General features: G+C 41.9%; 1 protein-coding gene across 1 annotated transcript in view; it reads right to left on the bottom strand.

Moving 5' to 3' along the window:
- Positions 1-13154: 13154 nt before the first annotated feature.
- LOC121439604 (late secretory pathway protein AVL9 homolog) overlaps positions 13155-24370 on the bottom strand; it is a 67279-nt gene continuing 56063 nt past the window's right edge. Inside the window, exons 11-13 of the mRNA XM_041640146.1 lie at positions 23238-23291; positions 22715-22803; positions 13155-17704 (exon numbers count right to left, since the gene is read on the bottom strand). Of these exons, the coding sequence (XP_041496080.1) occupies positions 17589-17704; positions 22715-22803; positions 23238-23291 (259 nt within the window). The 3' untranslated portion in view covers positions 13155-17588. The remainder of the gene's footprint in view (positions 17705-22714; positions 22804-23237; positions 23292-24370) is intronic.

Genomic DNA, 24370 nt, shown 5'->3' with positions numbered 1-24370 from the left:
AGAAAAGAACACTGAAATCTTATTCTTTCCATCTATGGACTGTGCATGGGACCATGTTTCCAACAGGAAGGTAATGGGACTAAACTAATGACTTTTGTGCAAGGAACACTGGAGTCATAGCGATGCTGTCGTATGACATGGCAGGTTTGCAGACCTGTCTCGCTGTCAGTCATGACAATACAGCACAGAACCAGCTAAGTCTAGTACTCTGGAGGCTGAAGCAGGGGGAGTAGAAAGTTTAAGGTCACCTCAATCAAACAAAGAGCATGGCAATGTGGCTCCATGCACTGGGAGTGTAGTGGGCTGTGCCATGCTGCTTAATATAAATACTCTCTGATGATGACCCATTAAGAGTCATTTTTCAGAGTATCTCCCCATCCCTAATAATCACAGATGCTTTTAATTGGCAAAACCTGAAAGTCTGCCATAGTATTGGGTGAACAGCCACATAAGACAAACCTTTTAAAAGTACTTGAGAAATCTAAAAAGAAACTACCAGAAAATGTGTGTGTGTGTGTGTGTGTGTGTGTGTGTGTGTGTGTGTTTAATCCATTCACTGTGGTCACAGGACCCAACCGATAAGAGGAAAGCTTTGCTTTGTCTCAGCTTCCCAAGAGTCTCTGTCCCTCACTTCGGGGAAAGCACAGTTGATGGAGCCTGTGGAGGAACTGGGGCCAGGCCATGGCCTCCACAGGTCCCTTCCCTAGGAGCCTTCATCACCTAGGACCCACAACCCCTAAAGTAGTTACTTCTGCCGGCTGCCAGAACAGCATTCTTAGCTGGGAACCATTGTTAGAGGATGGTTCGGATTCAAACCGCAACAGTATTACCTTAGTGAAAGACAGTGTCCGGACTGCGCAGTCCGCAGACTAGCCAGCCCGGGCGGCCCGCAGGGAGTGCTGGAAGGGGGACTGCTAGTGGGCACAGAGTTTCCTTTTGAAGTGGCAGACGCAGATAGTAGTGATAGTCGTACATTTTTGTGGATATCCTAGAAACTATTTCCATTTTTCACATTGTGTTTACTTATTTTGGGGTAGGTGTGGGGGTCAGAGGACAGCTTTGCCGGGTAAGGTTCTCTTCTTCTTTGTCACGTGGGTCTGAGATCCGACTTAGATGGTCAAGCCCTAGCCCCTGCCTGCCGAGTCATTGCTCCTGTAAATTATTTTTAAAGGGTCTGTTATATAACGTACATTTTATGGCATGCAAATTATAATGTAATAAACTATGGCATTATAAGACTAGCAGAATATTGCTGCTTTGCTGCTTCATAATACTCAGAAATTTTCATTTTGAGATGTAAAGACATTTTTTAAACACCTTCATTGTGGGGCTGGAGAGATGGCTCAGCAGTGCCGAGCACTGGCTGCTCTTCTTGAGTTCAAGTCTCAGAAATCACATGGTGGTTCACAACTGTTTATAACGGGATCTGATGCCCTCTTCTAGCCTGCAGGTGTACATGCAGATAGAGCACTCATACTTAAATAAATCCTTTAAAACTGTAACAGGAGATCCCACCGAGCACTGCAGCTGAGCCTGGGCCCTTGATCTGCCTTCTGCCTTTGCTGCATTTTGTTTGAAGAATGTAAATCTTCTCTGAATTCTCCCTGAAGGGTTCAAAGCCTCTATGCAACTTAGTTGGGAGGAAACTTGAAATGCCCAAATGCCACAAGACTGAGAATTGATTTGTCATTTGTCTCTTTGGGAACTTTAGAGGTTTGGGTATGCTGAAATTGACTTGCTAAGGTATAAACTGTATAACAATAAAAAAGCATTTTGTGAAGCTTCAGTCAGTCAGTTCACTGGAAACTGACTTCCCTGTGGCAGCAAAAGCTAAAACTCATCCTAGAGTGAACCTGTTTTCTCCACAGACACCTGATACTACAAAAATCAAAACAAACAAACAAAAAGCCCCTTTATTGTATTAGTTAGGGTCCTAGTGATGTGAAAAGACACCCTGACCACAACAGCTCTCATAAAGGAAAACATTTAATTGTGGTTGTTTTACAGTTTCAAAGGTTTAATCCATTATCATCATGGCATGTGCAAGTGGATATCATGCTGGAGAAGGAGATCCACATCTTGATCCAGACAACAGGAAATGAACTGTGTACTGCACCTGGTGTAACTTGAGCATATGAGACCTCAAAACCCAACTCCACAGTGATATACTTCCTCCAACAAGACCATACCGCCTAATAGTGCCTTTCTCTGTGGATCAAGCATTTGATCACATGAGTCTAGGCAGGCCACACCGATTCAAGCCACCATATTCGTCTTTGGTGCAGGTGAGATGGCTCTACCAGAGAACCCTGGTTCAAGTCCCATCTTGCAGCCTCACTGTATATTGGTGTAGTGGCATACACCTGCAATCTCAGCACTCAGAACATGGAAACAGGAATAAATTGGAGACCATGATGGACTACATGAAACCTTGTCTCAAAAAATAACCAAATCAGGCTGCCAGTCACAATTCACTCCAGAGGATTGGCCCACCAGCACACGAGGCACTGATGGGTGAGACAAATCACTTGTAACTCTAGTTCAAGATCAGACGCCCTCTCCTGGACTCTGAGGGCTCCTGCACTCACGTGTGCACACACACACACACACACACGGCACACATACATAAAAGTAAATATGTTTGTGTATGTGTGTGCATTCTCATCAATCAACTCTGAAAACACTGAAGATGCTCCATGTCTTATACTGTCTAATATTCAGCCAAGATTTAATTCTTTATTTAAAATAATGCATACCCTTCTCATTAGTAAGTAAGTTTGCTTCATGTTTAATTAGTGGTACAATTAAATTATTAATTATATACTAAGGTACAATTATATACTTCATTTATTGTTTTTTGTCAACTTGAAACAAGCTAGGTTCATCAGGGAAGAGAAAACTTCAATAGAGAAAATACCTCCATCAGAATGGCCTATAGAGGCATTTTCTTCATTAATGGTTGTTAAGGGCCCAGTTCACTCTGGCTGGTACCACTTCTGGGCAGATGGTCTTGGGTAGAATATACTGCGTAAGTCATAGAGAGCAATCCAGTGAGCAGCATTCCTCCATGACCTCCAGGTTCCTTCTTGAATTCCTATCCTGATTCTCTCTATACTAGGTCATATTCTGACCTGAAATAAACTCTTTCCTCCCCAAGTTGTTTTGGTGTTGGTGTTTTATTATGATTCTAGAAAGTAAACTGAGACATATACCAAAGAATTGTAAAATAAGTTTATAATTTCTTATCAGTGTTTATTTATTTATATACCCATTTTTTATGTCTTTGTGTACTGACAAACAGTCCTTTTAATGGGATATAACAAAGCCTTTTATATGCTCAAAATTAATGTATCTATAGGATACACACAGTAAAAGTAGAAGACAGGAAATTAGGAACTTTTTTGACATTGACCAAAAGCCCTGTGGAATCGAACCTTGACTGTTTTTTCTTTAATTTGTTAATGACTTTATGATGCTGATTAGCAGGATTCGCAATGCATCCTGTTTTGTAGCCCTCAAGATCCGTCTCTAGAACTCTTCCGTCTTCCTCATCTGAAGCTCTGTGCCATTATGCCCTAACTCTCCACACCCTTTTCCTTAGGGTCCTGGCAACCATCGTTCTACTGCCTGGCACCATGGATTTGACAGGAACCTTGTCCACAGTAGTTACTGACTAGCTTGTTTATGTCTTCCTTTTTGAGACAGGGTATATGTATCCCTGGCTGTCCTGGATTAAGGCTAGATGCTCAAGAGGATGGAATTAATTGAACTAAAAAGTGTTTTCAGTGTCGAAGTATGAAAGTGAGGGATTTATTATCAATTTTAAAAAGACACTTAAACATGGCACTGACATCAGCATCAGCTTGCTGAGGTCCTTACTATGGGTGTTATCACAATGGCTGGACATATGTGGGGTCACACGTCAGAGGGGCAAGAGTAGGAGGGACAGTGTGATCTAACATCCCCACCAGGCCCACTTCTGAAAAGTTTCACTGCTCACCCTTGCTACGCTGGGGACATGGTTCATGCACCCTAGGGCACACTCAAGAGATACCTACACCATAGCATATCCCCACTGCTGAACGCTAAGGAATGCTTATGCTCTTACACATCTGCATGTTCCCATTTTTTGAAAAACAATGTACTTCAAAGGTTGAGAACACACACAGTTTAAAAAAAAATCCAGTCCTATGAATCCTGTAGTTTTTCTTTTGTGAGAAAATGTCTCATCATGCAGCCCAAGCTGGCCTTGAACTATTATTTTCTTGACTTTGCCATGCTGGGGTTATAGGTTTGTACCACTAACTATACCTGGCTTTAGCCTTGTGGTTTTAACAACGGAAAGTACTGACTGGTCTGTCAGAAGTCTACCCAGGAATTTCCATCTCACAGGCACGTGGTGAAAGTGGATGATTTATCAAGAGCAGAGGCCTCGGTTTGTAAATGGATGGTGGCTACTGCACAAAGAACCAATTCAGGCCCTAGCAGCTGAGACCAGTGTCGGAGCCCGGGTGGGTCCAACACAGATTCCCTAACTGGACTGAAATGGAGTCGCGAGGAATAATCAGACACAACTTACACAGTCATCTTTCATGGGCAAGATCTCTCACCAAAAAGATCTCTCATTTATTCTCCAAACAGCTTATATAGCCTCACATCAATAGAGCGGGAACACATTAGGCTGTCTCCTAGGCAACCAGGTGCCTGGGCTCTGGTCACGTCCTTGTCTAGCAGTCAGGTAGGCCATGAATTAGCATCTCTATAAGACATCCTCCAAATTACAAAGGAAGGAAGCACCAAACATCCTGAACAGTTTCAGCCAACACCTCTCCTCGGGAGATCTACATTTCTAACAAGTACATCCTTGCTTTTGTTAGGCAGAGACAGCTTGTCTGCAGAGCTACATGAGCAGCTCAGACTGGGCCTATGGCTTTTGTGCCACACAGAAATCTAGGCCTACAGACCAGGGCAGCAGAACTTGTCTAGGGGTCCACAGAGTGCTCAGTGAGTGCCCTCTGGGGCAGGGCTGGCCCAGGCTGGGGGGAAGGCTACCATCCTTAGTCTACTCCTCACTTTATTCCCCAGAGCAAGTACAAGTTCCTGCTGAAAACAGACTCATGGGTTAGGTTGGATAGAAGAATCCAGAAGTTAGCTACAGATGGAGTTTTCATTCATGCAAACTACCCTGGGTTTAAAGCACATGGAGTAGGTTTCTCTGCTTGAATACATCAGTACGTGGTAAAGCCGTGTCTCCAGTAGCTGGACCAGATGCGCACGTTCTCCGTCTGGCCTCCCCTACATGCCTACAATGGCTTACAGTGCCTCTTCATCATTCACCTTACTCTTTAACCCAGTGGTTCTCAGCCTGGGGGTCATGACCCTTTAGGGGTTGGGTGACCCTTTCACAGGGGTCACTCATCAAATATTCTGCATATCAGATACATTTACAATTAATAGCAGTAGCAAAATTACAGTTATGAAGTAGCAACGAACAAGCTTTTATGGTTGGTGGTCAGCATAACAGGAGGAAATATGTCAAAGGGTTGAGGCATTAGGAAGGTGGAGAGGCACTGATCTAACCTCTGGTAAACTCTGAGGAGCAATGTTCTCCCAGTGACGGATTTTGACTGAGAACCCAGTCATGAAAGTTTTGTTCTCAGGCTTATTGTGTTTGGGGCACATGCAATTTATTTTATTTTATTTTTTTTTTTTTTGGTTTTTCGAGACAGGGTTTCTCTGTGGCTTTGGAGCCTGTCCTGGAACTAGCTCTGTAGACCAGGCTGGTCTCGAACTCACAGATCCACCTGCCTCTGCCTCCCGAGTGCTGGGATTAAAGGCGTGCGCCACCATCGCCCGGCTGCAATTTATTTTTTTAATTAATTAATTTATTTTAAAAAGAAAACAATCTTTTTTTTTCATTTTACATACCAATCCCAGCTCCCACTCCCTCACCTCCTCCCTTTCCATCTACCTAACCTCTCCAGCTCACTCCCAATCCACTCCTCAGAGAGGGTAAAGCATATTGCTTTGTGGAAGGACCAAGGCCCTCCCTACTATATCTAGGCTGAGCAAGGTATCCATCCAAAGAGAATAGGTTCCCTAAAAGCCAGTACAAGCAGTAGGGATAAGTCCTGGTGCCACTACCAGTGGCCCCACAGTCTGCTTTAGCCATACAACTGTCACCCACATTCAGAGGGACTAGTTTGGACCTATGCTGGGTTTTTTTTCCCCTGTCCTAATGGAGTTGGTAAGCTCCCATTATCTCAAATAAACTGTTTCAGTGGGTATCCCCATCATGGTCTTGACATCTTTGCTCATATTCTCACTCCTCCCACCCTTCAGCTGGACTTTGGGAGCTCAGTCCAGTGCTCTGATGCAGGTCTCCGCCTCTGTTTCTATCAGTTTCTTGATGAAGGTTCTATGGTGACATTTAAGATGTTCATCAGTCTGACTACAGGGCAAAGCCAGTTCGGGCCCCCTCTCCTCTTGATTAGGGTCTTAGCTAGGGTCATCCCTGTGGATTCCTGGGAATTTCTCCAGAGGGGAACATACAATTTGATTTGGTGGGTGGGAAGCTGAGGTTATGCCAGTGAGAAAGGCCAGGAGTAATGGATGAATTTAGAGAAAGCAGCTGAGAAACACTGACAAAACCCTATAGCTCAGTGAAAGCAGAGGCTGTGGTGACCAGCTCCAGAAACAGTTCCTGCAACAGCCTGCCCTAGGAAGCCCTACCACTTCTCTCTCTAATCATTGTGTTCAATAGGCTCACGGGGCTCTCCTGGTCCTGAGCTGGCCTATCGCTGTTCTGACCCTTGTTGCCACCCTGAACATTTGGTTTTTCCAGGCCATGCTGCTGCTCCCTAGCCTTACTTTGTGCTGTTCTCATAGCTCTGGGGTCCTTAGTGTATTACAAGTTCATCTTCACTTAGGTTCACAGGGGAAGACACCTAATTGTCCCTGATAAACAGTTGTCACCCAGAAGGCGTGTTGCCTCAGTATCCTGGCTCACAACTCAGTATACTCCATCTTCTGGCGACTGCCCACCTCTGGCAGCAAGCTATAGTCAGCTAAGGATAGTGCATGTTACCATGCAATATGCACAACACAGCAGATATTCAAACACTTCAGAGAAGGCAGCGCTCAATATGCAGCAGGAGGGACTCAGGCTATGTTAGCTCAGGACTTTCAAGTGGTCACAGACTGTAAACATCAGATTCCTGGGGGGAAATTAAGTCTCTGGTACAGTTAAAAGGTCCTCAAAGTGAAGTAGTAAGGGCAGCGGGGCTGCGTTCCCAAGTACCCCGGCTGCCTGCTCGGCTAGCTTATGCCCGAAATAACAACACACAAACTGTATTCATTTAAACACTGCTTGGCCCATTCTCTTCTAGGCTAATTCTCACATATTAATTTAGCCCATTTCTAATCATCTGTGTATGGCACCCCAAGGTGCGCTTACCAGGAAGATTCTAGCCTATGTCCATCCTGGGTCGGAGCTTCATCCCGGGAGTGGGGCATGGCGTCTCTCTCAGGCGTCTGCTCCCGAGAGCAGAGCGGTTGAGTCTCTGAGCTCACTTCCTCTTCCTCCCAGCGTCCTGTTCTGTGTACTCCTCCCACCTATCCTCTAACCAATGAAATGGGCCAAGGCAGTTCCTTTATTAGCCAATGACCTTCCTCCATCATCAAAGTTTGTGGCTGCTCAGAACAGTTTGACAACACTGGACATTTTTGTGATTATTTGACTTTGAGGACACCAGCCAATCAGAGTACCAGAACAAGGTCCCTTCATCCATCTATATGAAGTGGTGCTGCTGAGGGAACACTGATCCAAGAGCTGAAACAAATGTGACAAAATATGGATATGTTAAATGGGAACGCCCAGCTAATATTTAATTATTATCAGAAATTGGTTCTCTTTTATTCTTACTTGGAGCCTACGTTTCTCTCATGTTTTTGCACGCATGCACAGGGATGAGAAGTTAGCTTCACAAGAGATCTTACATGGATATATAAGAAACAGCAAGATATACTATCCTTGTCGGACATCTTGACTTTACACATCACTAAAGAAGAAAGGCCAGGTAGTGCTGAATGTGAACAGCAAGAAGACTAAATAACTTCTACAACATTGTAGAGTGTCTTCATGATCTTGGGGGTAAAGGGTTTCTTAAATAAAACACAACATCTCTAAATGTAAATATTTGACTATGGTAAGGACTCTATTCATGAGTTGGAGTGAAGGCTCAGTGGTTAAGAGTGCACACTACTCTTGAAGAGGATCAGAGTTCAGTTCTTAGCATCTACTTCAGGTGGCTCACAACCACCTGCAACTTCAGCTCTGATGGGTTGGTACTCTGAACACCTGCCCCTCAATATACACATAACTAAAAATAGAACAATAACTCTAGGCACCAAGGAATCATGAAGAATGAATCATAGGAAATATTTGCAAAACACAAAATGACAAAGAAATTGTATGCAGAACATATACACCCATATGTGGCCCAGTTTGAAAGACTTTGTATCCTTTAACATTCATGTTGGAAGTTAATCTCCTTAGGTGTCTTTTGGCCATTTGAGATTCTTCTGTTGAGAATTTTGTTTAGTTCCATACCCCTCTTTTTAAAAATTGGATTTAGTAGTTTGATGTCTAGTTTCTTGAGTTCTTTACATATTTTAGAGACCAATCCTCTGTCTGATGTGAAGTTGGGAAAGATCTTTTCCCATTCAATAAGCTGCCTTTTTGTCTTCTGTGTTCTTTGCCTTGCAGAAGCTTCTCAGTTTCAGACGGTCCCATTTATTTATTGTTGTTCTCAGTGTCTGTGCTACTGGTGTTATATTTAGAAAGTGGTCTCTTATGCCCATGTGCTCAAGGCTACTTCCCATTTTCTGTTCTATTAGGCTCAATGAGGCTGGATTTTTAAAATTGTTTTTATTGAGCTATATATTTTCTCCATTCCCTTCCCTTCCTCTTCCTCCCCTTCTACTACCCTTTCCCATGATCCCCATGTTCCCAATTTACTCAGGAGATGTTGTCTTTTTCTATTTACCATGTAGGTTAGATCCATGTAAGTCTCTCTTAGGGTCCTCATTGCTGTCTAGGTTCTCTGGGATTGTGATTTGTTGGAAGAAGTGTGTCATTTGGGGTGGGCTTTGAAGTTTCAGATGATCAAGCCAGGCCCAGTGTCATTCTTTCTGTGGCCTGCCAATCCAGATAAAGAACTCTCAGTTAACCTCTTCGGCACCATGTCTGCCTGTATACTGCCAAGCTTCCTATCATGATGACAAAGGACTAGATCTCTAAACTATATGCCAGCCTCAGTTAAAAGTTTTCCATTATAAGAGTTGCCATGGTCAAAGTTTCTTCATAGCAATAGGAACCCTAACTAAAACAGAATTTGGTACCAGGGACTGGGGTATTGTTCTGATATAACTATGTTTTTGTTTGGAGGAATATGGATAACATTAGGATTTGGGATTAGAAAAGCAGTTGAATGTTTAAAGTCTTGGGCTTAATGGGCCATACTATAGGAAGATGGAAGATTGAGGGTGATTTGAACTGTGGGAGCCAACCTCAAGTGGTTTGAGAAGAATATTAATATGTGGCCTAAGTTCTGATATTTTGGAGAAGAATGTGGCTGCTTTCTGCCCCTTTCTTTAAAAAGAAATCTGCCTGAGGATAAACTGGAGTCATGGATTAACAGCTTTGGCAGAGGATAGCTCCAAACAACCTAGCATTGAGTGCTGTGTGCCTATTAGTGACCTGTCTTATGCAGATCTATAATGAAAAAGAGCAAGCTGAGCAAGGCATATACAAAGTGAACATACAGCACAGGACAGGGAGTGTAAACAGATCAAAGTCTGATGCTTAGTGGAATAAATGGAGTGGTGACCTCAGAGCAAGGCCCCACCCAGCTAAGCTTCCAACATGTGAAAAAGGAATTAAAGGAAAGTATAAAGGAATCTAAAAACATAGGGCTGGATGTGGTGGTTCACACATTTAATCCCAGCACGCAGAAGGTAGAGGCTGTCAGAGCTCAAGGACAGCAATAGAAACCCTAACTAAAAAAGAAATTATCTTGGAAGTGGCTCTCAAGACAATGAGCCTAGAGACAACTTAATCTTGGATTCTTGTCATCTAGGGTGATGAGAAATAACTTCCTTTTCTTCAGATTTACTATTTTGGGTATTTTGTTATACCATGTGCTCTTCATATGTGTGTATGAGAGAACGTAAGACAATGGGCATTTTTCTCTTTTGGTTTTTTGAGACAGGACTTCTCTGTGTAGCCCTGCTGTACTGGAACTCACTCTGTAGACCAGGCTGGCCTTGAACTCAGAGATCTTTATTTTATTTTATTTTAAATATTTATTTATTTATTATGTATACAATATTCTGTCTGTGTGTATGCCTGCAGGCCAGAATAGGGCACCAGACCTCTTTACAGATGGTTGTGAGCCACCATGTGGTTTCTGGGAATTGAACTCAGGACCTTTGGAAGAGCAGGCAATGCTCTTAACCACTGAGCCATCTCTCCAGCCCCCACAGAGATCTTTAGACAAAGTGTCTGTTCCAATTGGTCACGCAGGTGTTCAGTCCCAAAGGAACACAGAGAGGCTTATATTAATTATAAACTATTTGGGTTATTGTTCAGGCTTATTACTAACTACCTCTTACAATTTAAATTAGCCCATAATTCTTGTCTATATTTAGCCATGTGGTTTGGTACCTTTTCTCAGTAAGGGATTCTCATCTTGGTTCCTCTGTTTCTGGATGGATGACTACTGCATCTCTGCCTTTCCTCTTCCCAGAATTCTAGGCTGTTAACCGCCTTTGGGTGGGTTACTTAGTCTAGGGTTTGTAACCCGCCTGGAAGTTCAGTTATTCCAGGGTCCCGGAGAGGCACTATCTGGAAGATAATGGGCTACGAGAGAAGAAGGAGGCTAAACGGGGGTTCCTGTCAAAGCCTCCATTTATTAGAGATGGGGTACAGCTTATATAGGGTAAGGAGTTGGGGGTGGGCACAGGGGCCTGGGCTCTTGCCGCGTGGTTCACGTTGGTCACGTGGTCCAGGAGGTTATGTTCGGTCACGTAGGCCAGGAAGTCACAACTAGGAGATGACACACCTAGTTCTCTAGATAGTTTGGAATGTGGGGCGGGTTTTGCTAACAGATAGCTCTCCATTAACAGCCAATTTGGGTGTGGGGTAGGCTCTGTCAATAGAATGGTTTCTTAACACAATTGGGGGTGTGGGGTTCTCTGCAGACTCCGCAGGGCGATGGTTCCTGCAATAATCCTAGGAGGAAATGGCTCCTGACAGATCTGTAGACTCCCCAGGGTGATGGTTCCTGTAATGATTTTAGGACACGGCTCCTGACACTAGGCTGGTTGACTTACCTATATTTCTTGCTTGGCTACTGACCAATCGGCATTTTATTGAAATAATAAAAGTGACAAATTTTTACAGTATACAAAGCATTTTTCACAGCAGAGATCCGCCTGCCTCTGTCTCCCTAATGCTGGGATTAAAAGTATGTGTCAACAGGCATTTTTCAGAAGTAGAAATGAATGAAATGGCTCCCAACTTTAACCACATTCAGTGAAACACATATTTAAGACTAGAAATACCCACCAGACTGGCCAAAGTTTAAGTCTGGTAGTACCAATATTGGTAACAATACAAAATAATGAGAATCCAAACACTCTGGAGGTGGGAGAACAAGATGGCACCAGTTGAAGATGAAGACATGAGTCTTTTCAGGACCCTGGAATCCTTGCACGTTCATGCCCTAGAGAAGTATACAGGCAGGCAGTGCTGTGCACTGTAGGTCCCACCTGGAAACAACTCCAAGTTTACACTGGCTGGCTGAACAGTGGCAGAAAGAGATGAGACTCTGACCTTTGAAAACCAAGATAAAAGGAGTTAGAGAGATGGCTAGTGGTTAACAGCACTAGCTGCTCTTCCAGAAAACCTGAGTTTGGTTCCCAGCACCTACATGGTGACTTGCAGCCATCTATAACTCCAGTTTCAGAGGATCCATGCCTTCTTCTGGTCTGTGCAGGCACCAGGTACACATGTGGCACACATACATAATACATAACACCTACAACAACTAAACAAAAATCCACAAGGCCGAGGCAGAATTGCTGAATTTGTGGCATTGAGAGCAACATGCCAGCAAGGGCTACTTAGTAAGACCTTGTTCTAACATCAATCATTTGAATCCTACTTTATATGTTGGAATGCCAGTGGCTCCTGGCAGCTGTTCACAGGATCAAGAGCCAAGAGTACAGCCTTCTGACTTCTGGCTAAGGCTACTCTGTCTCCTGACTCCATGACCATGAAAGTACAAATGTGTGCTGGATGAAGGTTTGGTGATGGAGAAACTAGGTCAGTGTGTTTCCACAACCTTGTGTAGACTGTTTTACATTATCCTTCATAAAGACCTGACTCCTAGTTCATGTCTGTTCCAGATGCTAACAAATTCAGTAACTATAACTCTTACTGTCCTGTCAGAGTGAAGACTAGGTGGCTCTTACCTGGGTGGGACAGGGACTCAGACTGAGTAGGTCCCCAGGATGAGAAAGGAGATGGTAGTGGTCATCTCAACATCTCAAAAACCCTCACATGTCCCCAGGGAAAAGATATCATCTGCCTATTCCATGAAATGTATCACAAAGGCCTTGCTATGGACAACAGTTGCAACAAAACCAGGGTGCACAGAAAATGTGTATGGAACCCTCAGTGTAATATTCTGAACCTTAAGAGTTCAAGTGGCGAAACGGGCTGCCTTAGTGCAGTGTGCTACTTCCCTGGCCCTGTCCATGAGGTGACTTCATGACCAATCTCCTTAGTAGTTGTGCTACGTCATGCCTGTAGAGTTTCACAGATGCTGCAGAGCTCTTCCTGCAGAGGGCACAGCTAGAAAGCTGAGGTTCCACCATAAGCAATGTCAGGAGGAGGCTAAAAGGGCGGTGAGTCCTTGAGTTCACCTATGTGCTGCTTTCTTGACAAATGAAGACTGCACTGTTGCCCAGGTGTGAAGGCCACAAATCACACAGACAACACGCAGATAAGTCTAGGAGATCAATAGCAAGTGTGCAAGAGAAACAGGATAATTTTATTATCAGGTTTTGCTTAAAATAACGGTACGGTACAATAAAATCTCTATATAGTTCAGCATGATTAGACATGATTATAATTTGAATATTCTTTAAGAAACAAACGACAACAGAAATGAACCAGCACAAACTACAAAATTACTAGAGGAAAGGGAAGCCATTTGTCTGATAAAATGTGTGCTATAGCTAAACTTCCTTAGAAACTACTTCCCAACCACTAAGTACCTTCACCAAGTCATTAATCGAATGCTTCCTATATTTAGACACTGATGATCAAGTGGACTAAAACATGTAATGCTTAATCTTTGTTTTTTCCATCTATAAAAGAACAGTATTTCAAGAAAATAAAATATTTTCTAAGCACAGTTTTCTGAAAACTTCAATGACCTTTTCTGGCTCAGTACTTGACTTGAAATGTTGAAATGTTTTTATTGCACACAACAGAAACTTGAGCAGCAAACTATGTGCATGAGAAGCTGATGAGAAACAAGATTGGAAACCCTTTTAATTGTGTTCCATTTACATGATTTAAATATATAGTTCTCTATATCTTTAATCAGTATAAGTAAAAAGGTAAATTTCTGAACAGCACAGAAATACAAACATATTTAGAGCTTTACAAAATATATCCAACCCCTTAGACATGCACAACCTTTTAATTTTGGAGTGTTATACCATACACGGGAACCAGTTTCTTCTTCATAATGTAGAAAGTCATTTTTATGAAGTTATTTTATATGAAAAAATAAAGATGCACATTTCTTTTCTCTCTCTGAAAAAAGTTTGTGGAATGTTGGAAATTATGAAAAAGCAATTTCAAAGCAATAAAGTCGTAAGACTTGGAATGACAAAGTCTTAGCGGCACATTATGAGGAATGATGATCATTGTTAAATGTTTTGAGGAGTATTTTGTCATAGCTAAAGGCTTCCAAGAGATGGCATGGAAATCCATGAATCCTGGGCTATTTTTCATCAAAGAACCAGAGTGTGTAAATGTTGCCACTCATGAATCTCAAGCAATGTCCCAATACACTAACAGGCTGGTGCACTTAGCACCACAGACCAGAGCTAACAGCTTCTGCCCTAGCAGGCTGACCTGTAGGACTTCCAAACTTACCAACATGGGAGGGAAAGGGGCCTCCATAGAATATATAGCTTCAATAAAACCTGACTATCAGAAAAAGAATGTTACAACTTCACTTAGAAATGTAAACAGCTGATTACAATTTTAACTTCTCTCTAAAGAACTCATACCTTAAGTAGGTTAAATACTGACGTCAAAATACTCTCATTCAAACTTGAAGTGCCTGTTCCCCAGCCATGTAATACCCCATTTTTTCCTAATTTGCTTTCTTCTTAAATTTCTAAGGAAAGCTATTCTAAAAAACAGTAACTGCTTAGTGCAAAACCTGGAAAGCAACAGGATTGAGGAAGCCCTTCTTGCGTTCAAGAAAGCTCCTCTTCATTCAAAAGACGAGGAGAATAGCTCTTAAGCTTGGGAGCTAGTGAATCACGAATGGATTTGGGGTTGGACAGTTTATATTGGTTATGAATCAAATGTACACATAAAATTGCTCTCCATCTGCTATATACAGCTTTAGAATCTCTACTCATCTAGTCCACAGACTCACGGCTTTAGTTCTCTCCCTTATCAATGTCACTGTCATTATGCTAGGAATGTAATGGCTTCCTTAAAACCACCTGGACCGCAGTGCAGCTACCGCTAATGACTGCATCCTGTAAACCTGAAAAATGTTGGTTGACTTTTGCTCCCTCAGGCCCTAGTTACACTCAGTTCTTAAACACAAAAGCATTGTTGATCACCAGAGAAAGCGTGGGCTCCAACAGACACATCTCTGGGGGCAAGAGTCAAAAGGCCTGCTACTGGTTCCAGGGCTCCCGTGCCAGGGTTTGGAGATTACTCATCAGTTAGTCTCTCTCACTGGTGTGCGGGACTCCTGGGCTAGGGCCGTATCTCCTGTTCTACACAACACTGGCTACAGCAGTGCCTCTGCCAACAACAAAATGGTCCATGGCCCTTGAAAAGTCAATGTTTCCCTAAACCTGAAGGAAGTAGACATATGGTCTTTTGACTATTCTAAGATGTTTTATATTCCCAGTTATTTTATGCTGAAAGCCAGTTAAGTGATCATTTTAAGAGTTAAGTTTTAATTTACATTAAGATTAAATTAAAATATACACTTAAGCCTGACAGAATGGTAAGATTCTCTAATTCCAGTTATTTGGGAGACAGAGACAGGAGGATGGCAATTTAGAGACCTATGTAGTAAGACTGTGCGATCCTATGCTGGGGACCCAGACATACACTCAAATGGAAATGTGATACAAAAGCAGCATTAAATTTCATTTAATTTTTTTCCTCAAGCATATTCCAAGGTGAGTGTTGCATTGCTTTTAAGTGACAGCAAGCATTTACCCAGTCATATAAACCTGGTGAAACTAAAGAATTATCACCTTACTGGCTAAGCAGGCAGGGCTCCTAGCAATATCAACTACCACAGGACATCATCATGCTGCAGCCACATGAAGAACATCTAAGAATCCCAACAGTCTCGGCACAACACTGATGAAAAAGCCTTTCAGTTTAGTGTGGCTTTAATTCTTCTCTTTTCAAATATTCCCTGGCTGAAGCAAATGAATGGTATCCTCCCATTAATCAATTTATTTATCTCCCATTAATCAACTGTCACTGGATTCTTTGAGTTATTATGTTCAACTAGAAGTAATTTGTATTTTGTGTAAAGTTCAAATTGCAAATTTTTACAGATATTAGATTATGCCCTGTATTCTTTACATAGTCTATAGGGCACCTTATAGGGAATGGATGAAATATAATCAGTGTCCTTAATTAGGCCCCTTATTTTCCCACTGCTTGTTAAATCAAACGTAAATATAATGGTTATTCCACATGTCTTCTGTTACTAAAGGCAGACTGCTCCCCATAAGTAGTCCCTGAGAACACCCATTAAAAATCCCCTGAAAAGCAAATGACAGTTATAAATGATAAACACATAAGCTCCAGCTGTGTACAAATTGTGAGAGGCTGGCCAATTCGTGTCTGCAGTAATATAAACTTTACCAGCCAAGTGACTCATGGCATGGGTATGGGCTCATTCTCATGCTTCTTACATTTCTATCATTTGAGGTGTGTGCATGCGTGTGTGCATGTGCGTGTAAGCATGTACACGACACACTGCCCACACAGAGGTCAGAGGATAATCTTCAAGAGTTGGGTCTTGCCTTCCACCTTGTTTTGAGGCAGGGTCTCTCTTGCTTCTGCCAATTCATTGCACACTCCAGGCCAGCTGGCTTGTGAGCCTCCCATCTCACTGCAGGAACACTGGATTATATATGTGGCCTTTCATGTGGGCTCCAGGGATCTGAACTCAGGTTGTCAGGCCTGCACATTCAGCACTTTTACTCACTAAATCATTTCCTTGGCCCACTTCTTGGTTTTCTAAATGTGAGCTAAGTTGCGGTTTACACTTAACCTTAAGAGAGGCTTTTCAGTCAGGGAAGTAGGAAAGTCAAGTACCTTTGAAAGGCTCAGTGCAGAGTAAGACTAAGAGAAGGCCTGCAGAGCTGCCCAGATCCAATGGACAACCATTGACAAGAAACAAGGCACACATTTTAGATAACAAAGTGCTGCTGATTAAGACCGCAGCATAACTGGGCTCATCATGCTAGCACGTGAGTCCTAAACTACTGCCCTACAGCCATGTGCCAACCCTCAGTGCTGCTGAGCCACCACTGCCTGCACAGTCACAGCCAGGAGGAGGGACACAGAGTGGCAGCTCTGCTGCCTCATATCAACTTTGTCAGAAAGAAATTCATCTGAAATGACATCTTATCCTCAGAGTTTTTCCCCCTTGAGTTTCACAGCTCTGGGAAGAAGTGAGCTGGTAAATGTGTTGAGTGGGTAGAAGGCCCCCTCCACGCCCCACCCCCACAAAACTTCACCCTAGAACTCAGCACAGTAATATAGGCTGGAATGCACACTCCCTACACTTTACAAGTACATTTTAGGGTTAACTTCAGAGAAAGTAAAATAGTAATATAACTTAACTTTAGGCAATATAAATTACTATGACCATCTAAATATTTAAACAGCAAAATAGAACAAAATATACATATGCAAAAATTCTAAACAAATGTACAATTTCAGAACTTAAAATTCACTAGAAGGTTCATTGTGTGCATTAATTAGGCTCAGAATGAAGTAAAAGTAGTCAATTTCACCCCCAACCTGGAAAGCCATTCCTGCTATGGTTGTGATTTCATCTGTTCAGCATCCTGTAACATTCATTTAGACAGAGTGCAACTGTCCATGTAAACAGTTTGTTATCTTGCTCCCTGGATATGGACTCGTAGACAGAGGAGACCCTAGGAGCAGCAGATGAGGAGGGAGCATTACCCTTCAGAGAACACAGTAACTTCTGCTGTTGGCTTCAGGGCTTCCCGTTGGGTGGCTCAGGAAGACTCTGAGGGGTAGATGTGGTGAAAGTAGACAGCCATGAAGACATAGCTGTCTTTGCACTGGAAAAAGCTCCTCCCACTGACTGGCCTGTGTGAAAAATAAAAACAAAAGAAAAAAAAACATATGAACTTAGTAAAAAGGTTTAACTTTTTTGCATCCTGGGAATGGAACTCAGGGAATCGTCTAATACTGAACCAAACCTCCAGCCTATACTTACTATTTTGTTAAGACAATGAAAACCCAACAAACATGAATAAGGTTAACTCACTGAAACACAGTAAAATGATATAGCTACTAAAATACCACTTAAATTTTTAGTTCAAAATAATCTTTGCATGGAAATGTCTTAAAGAAAACCGAGTAATTTCTTACCACAGGAGCCACACTAGCCACATTGTAGGGGTTAATAATACAATTTTATAGCCACAGCACTAGCAACTCTGTGAATCAGAATTAGCTGGAGAACTTAAAAAGTCAAACACGGGGCTGGAGAGATGTCTCAGGAGTTAAGATCATTTACTGTTCTTCCAGAGGACCCGGTGCAGTTCCAAGCATCCATATCAGGAAACCCACAACAACCTTTAACTCCAGCTCCCAGGAATCCAATGCTTCTGGCCTCCATGACACACACACAAATACCTGCACATATACATATGCAGATAGACAGACAGACAAAAGAAAGAGAGAGAGAAAGGAGATAGACAGAGAGAGAGAGAGAGAGAAAGGAGATAGACAGAGACAGAAAGAGAGAAAGAGAGAGAAGAGAGCTTGGTATGTTCTCTGTACCTTAAATGCTGAGTAATCATTTACTTATACTGGAAGAGAATCTAAAACGGTTACATCAAACAAAGAGATGCAGTCTTACAGGCCTCAAGTCTTTTTTGTTCTAATGACTATTCTCTCCAAGGCTGCTGTGAATGTGAAATTATTTGAGTTACTACTTTAGAGAAGAGGGCACAGAAGAAACTTGCAATGTGATTTAATTAGCAGCAGCAGCAGCAACACAAAACCAAATGCAGCTGTCCTCCCCATCTGTGGCTTCAGTTCATGCATTCGAGTTCCCTGTCATCTGAATCTTTGGACAATAACATGCAGGTACATAAATGTTCAATGGAATATTTTAGAAATAAATCATTAGTAAATTTGAAACTTCAGGCTGTTCTAAGTGGTGATGGCCCATCACACTCTCTAGCTCTATCCCTGCTCATATCCCCTTTCCTCTAATGTACACAAGCTCACCCTCCTGCTACCAGTCACCTGACTCCCATGGTGTGCTGGATGCTTTTTATCAACTCAACACAAACTTAGACATGTCTGGAAAGAGGATTTTTTCTTTCCCCGAGACAGGGTTTCTCTGTGTAGCCCTAGCTATCTTGGAACTAGCTCTGTAGACCAGGCTGGTCAAACTTACAGTAATCTGCCTGCCTCTGCCTCCTGATTTTGGGATAAAAGGTGCATGCCACCACCACACAAAGAGGGACTCTTAAATGACAAAATGCTCCTAACATTATTCTGTAGGCAAATTTGTAGGGCATTTTCTTGATTAATGATGTAGGAGGGCCCAGCCCACTGTGGGAAGTACCACTCCTGGGCAAGCGGTCCTGGTGGTTTAAAAAAGCAGGCTGAGCAAGGCACTGAGCAAACCAGTAACTAGTGTTCTTTAATGGTCCTGGCTTCACCTCCTATTTTGGCTTCTCTCAATGGACCATGTCCCAGGACATGTAAATCAAACAAACCCTGTCCTCCCCACATTGCTTTTGGTCATGATTATCACATCAGCAGAACCCTAAGTAAGATACCCGATATCTCAGTGTCTGTGCTCCAGTAACCCTAAGAGCAAGGGCAGTGGACCCGGCAATTTGAACACGCCAAGGAAGAGCTATAAGGCGATTTCTTTATATGAAAAGGTGAAAGTAATTCAGTGACAAAATATATTCATATAACTTTTACTAAAATAAACTGTTATAACTATCTCTTCCTATTATTGCTGTTAATCCCTGACTTGGCTAATTTACAAGCTAACATTTCATCACAGGTTGTATGTGTAAGGAAAAACATGGCATGTCCACAGTTCTGAGTATTCTCTGGGATTCTTGGAATAGATCTCCTTTGGATGGGGGACACTACTATAATGATTCATACGTCTACAATGCAGCTAAACTTTTCTATTAAAAATAAGTGTCGTGGAAGATTATTTTAGTTTCCTCTTTTTTTTTTTCTTTTTCTCTCTGAGAAAAGATTTCTCTGTGTAACAGTTCTGGCTGTCCTGGAACTTGGTTTGTACAGTATTATTATTTGGGGGGGGGTATTTTATTTTAGGGGTTTAAGACAGGGTTTCTCTGTAGCTTTGGAGCCTGTCCTGGAACTAGCTCTTGTAGACCAGGCTGGCCTCGAACTCAGAGATCCGCCTGCCTCCCAAGTGCTGGGATTTAAGGTGTGGCCCCCCCAATATTATTTTACCTAGGCAAAGATGAGTTACATTGTTTCTATTGCCTTTGTTAACTATTGATGTAAAGCTGCTTTACATTTGTTGAATTATGTAAAGATGAAAGAGCTAGCAAGAAACAAGCCTAAGCTAAGGCCGAGCATTCATAACTAATAACAAGTCTCCATGTCATAATTTGGGAGCTGGTGGTTGGCCTTCAATAAAAATCATGGTACAATAAGAATTCAAAATAAATCAAATGTATAACCATACAGAAATAAATTCTTATACATAAAATTCCATTCCTCTGGAATGTAGAAAAGCTATGTGTTCTGTGCCTTTTAAAATGAGTCCAGAGCCCTTTCACCATCTTTCTACAGGTATAAGGACTATTAGCTACCAAGACCACCAAAAGGCATTTTCTTTCTTTCTTTTTTTCTTTTTCTTTTTCGAGACAGGGTTTGTCTGTGGTTTTGGAACCTGTCCTGGAACTAGCTCTTGTAGACCAGGCTGGTCTCGAACTCACAGAGATCCGCCTGCCTCTGCCTCCCAAGTGCTGGGATTAAAGGCGTGCACCACCACCGCCCGGCTCCAAAAGGCATTTTCATATGGGACTTCTGAGCCGTGTTCAAAGTTAGCTAAATAGATAAATAATTCAGTAAAAGTTATCTCTGTTATGTGTTAAACATAAAGTATCCCAACAGGCTCATAGGTTTGAATGTTTTATCTCTGCATGATGGAGCTGTTTTAGGGAGGATATAGGACTCTGGGACCTGTAGTTTAGCAGAAGTGAGTTCTTAGCTGGGCCTTGGAGATTGTATCTGTTTGTAGCTCTCTGCTTCCTGATTCACTAGGATGTAAGGAACAGCCACATGCTCACACTGTTATGAATTCCATTATGACTTTATTGACTTGATGAACTGTACCTTAAGTCACAGAAAACGTCTCCCTTGAGTTGCTTCTGTAGGGTATGGTCAAAGTGGTGAGAAAAGTAACTACTATGGTTCTAGGTTTGCAACTGGAACAAAACAACAAGTTAAAAATACAGAAAAGAGGGGCTGGGTGTGGTGGTACACACTGTCAATCCCAGTATTTGGAAGGCAGAGGCAAGAAGATCTTTGAGTTCAAGGCCAGCCTAGTCTACATAAGAAGTTCCAAGTTAGCCAGGGCTACATGGTGAGACCACATCCCAAAACAAAAACACCAACCAAAACAACAAAAACAAAAAGACAAAAAACAAAAAAAGGAAAAAGGGAGAAGAGAAAATAAAGAAGTTATTTTTTTATTCTGATTCAACAAGGAATAATCTTCAAACCTTTTAAGTGGAAACAAAAGCTAGGCACAGAAGGATATATGATGTGGGAGTGATTTCTTTCTGATCTGTTGCTTTTATTGGTTAATTAATAAAGAAACTGCCTAGGCCCATTTGATGGGCCAACCCTTAGGTGGGTGGAGTAAACAGAACAGAATGCTGGGAGAAAGAAAGCTGAGTCAGTGAGTCGCCATGATTCTCCCACTCCAGACAGACGCAGGTTAAGATCTTCCTTGGTAAGCCACCTCGTGGGCTACACAGATTATTAAAAATGGGTTAGATCAATATGTAAGAGCTAGCCAATAAGAGGCTGGAACTAATGGGCCAGGCAGTGTTTTTTTTAAATATTTATTTATTATGTATACAATGTTCTGTTTGTGTGTCTGCAGGCCAGAAGAGAGCACCAGACCCCATTACAGATGGTTGTGAGCCACCATGTGGTTGCTGGGAATTGAACTCAGGGCCTTTGGAAGAGCAGGCAATGCTCTTAACCTCTGAGCCATCTCTCCAGCCCCCAGGCAGTGTTTAAAAGAATACAGTTTCCGTGTAATTATTTCGGGGCATAAGCCATGCGGGCGGCCAGGTGCCGGGGACGCAGCCCCGCCGGTCCCTCAACAGATATATGTAATATGCAGTGATTTACCTAGCTTTGGGTATCTGGTTAATACTGGCCCCATAAAATGAGGTGGAAAGTATTAGCTCATTCACGACTTTCTGAAAGTTCTGTATACAATTTATGTTATTTCTTAAATGTCTAACAGAATTTCCAAGAGAAGCACCTAGGATGCTGAGTTAGGAGGATCCAGAGTTTGAGGCTAATCTGGGCTACAAAGTGAGACCCTGTCTTGACAAACAAGAAGAAGTGGTCGAGTAAGAGAAAGAGAAGAGGAGGGCAGGAGGGAGAGAGGAAGGAAGGCAGAGGGAAAGAGGAAGGAAGGAGGAGGAAGAAAGAAAGAAAAAGTGAAGCTAACATGGATGTGTTTAAATTAGAAACCTTGCACCAAGTTTTAATTTCTTCAGCAGATTCAGAACTATTCTTGTTTTTAAATTCCTTATTAGTTTCTGCCTTTCAAGGAATCTGTCTACCTATACTGTCAAATCTGCTGACAAAATTATTCTCAAGCTTCCTTTGTCCTTTCAGTTGTTGTGAGTCCCCAGTGGTGTCACCGCTCCAGTATCTCTTTTACCCATCTACTTGGAAAACATAAATGCCTTTTTTAATTGTAAGACTAAAAATTAAAAAGCCCCTTTTTATCATTATATGATCCACAAATATGTATAACTTTATTTTAACAAACTACACACTGAAAACAGAAAATAGATACATATGAGAGCAGCTTCTGCTGAGGGTGCGCCTTACCGACAGCTTTTCCTGTTTGTACCACATTCCGGCTGGTTGTGACCATGACATTACCAATTTTTTTGCCACGTTCACTGTTCTGAACAGAACTAAGAAAAGAAACAATTTTTTAAAAATCTTAAACATTTGTGAACACCCACAACCAAACCACTTTATTATCATCCCAAATTAATACTGGAAAAATAAAAAGCAATATTATTATAAGTAAATATAGAATATACTAAAAGAATACAGAAATGAGCTAAGAGGTGAGGACATAAAGATTTATGTCCTTGACAGACACGGTTTGCTCAGAGCAAGTCATCAAAGTAAGAATGGCTATATTCTGCCATTTTTTCATACTATTGTGTATGGACAGAGTATTTTCATTTTAAAATGCACCCTGTTGAACTACAGAATGTTATGCTCATTGGCTATTATTTGAAACACAAGTCCATCAAGAAGATAAACTTCCCAACCGGCAATGAGTCACACGGCATATACTCAGACAGAATAATTTCCCTTACTTTCTGAGAGTACTCACTGTGAGAATCTGAGTTTCATGTCTGACACCGAGTACTGGCCTTGAAAAGGATGGCTGTAAAACAAGGCTTAAGTTTAGATTACGAGCATCACAGAGCTGCAAAGAGCAGTCACAAGAACTGAAACCAACAGTGGGGTCCCATGCATCATTCCTAATATGAGCGTTAGAAGATGTGACCCAACAGTTTTGAGCTCTATCTTCTTTTCTTGTGTAATGGATAAACGTGGTTAGAGGTGGACATGTGTGCCTGGGGTGTTAACACTATCTCAACACAGTACTAACAACACCCTTCCTTCATTTGGGGTGGGGTCCAAGTCTTAATCCAGATTAAAAACACACCAGGAAATCAGGTGTGTAACTGACTTAGGCCACAGTGATGACTGTACTTTGATCCTGGTCACCCTGTAAAGACTGGAAGAGCAAGGTCAATAGACAGTTCTTGTCTTACACTCGGGTCCCTCTTCCAGTGCTATGAAGAAAGTGAAATTCACTTTTTTACAAAATGCTATAGTTTTATTCAAATAACAGCAAAGAGTTGTGGGTCAAAATGAGCATATAGAACAGGTCTTCCTTTTACAGATCTCAGAACTAATCTAACAAGTCACATAAACACGCTGTGGTTATAGCTGGTATATCACTTGTCTAACATGTTCAAAGTCCTGATTCAATACCAAACAGTGCAAAATCACAAAAGCAACCCCAATCAGTCTTTTTCCGTTTCAGAAAGGCTTGATTTCAGGGGTGGCATGCGTTTGATGCTTGGTAATTTAGAGGATTCCTTTTTAGGAGCTGAAAAAAGTGTCACAGATCTCAAAGAACGGTATTTGGAATGTTTCAAATTACACTTCCTGTCAATGAAGACTATCACTTCCTACTTTCAATCTGGTGAAAATGTTTAAAATCTACTATCATGACTGCCTAATTACTACCCAAACAGGCCTCTTTGTCCTCAATCTTCTCCCCTTTTTGTTTTAAAAATGTAAGAACAAAGTATCTTTATTTGTTGTTTTCTATATGTAGTTTTAAAAAAATATTTATTTTTTAAAATTAAAATATAATTACATTGTTTCCTCTCTTTCCTTTCCTCCATCCAACATTTCCAATGTAAATGGCCTTGCTCTTTCAAATTCATG

This window comes from Microtus oregoni, unplaced genomic scaffold (genome assembly GCF_018167655.1).
Source record: "Microtus oregoni isolate MIOR12 unplaced genomic scaffold, Mior012 000062F_ref0000492, whole genome shotgun sequence".
NCBI lineage: Eukaryota > Metazoa > Chordata > Mammalia > Rodentia > Cricetidae > Microtus > Microtus oregoni.
This window is presented reverse-complemented; position numbering and strand designations above follow the sequence as displayed.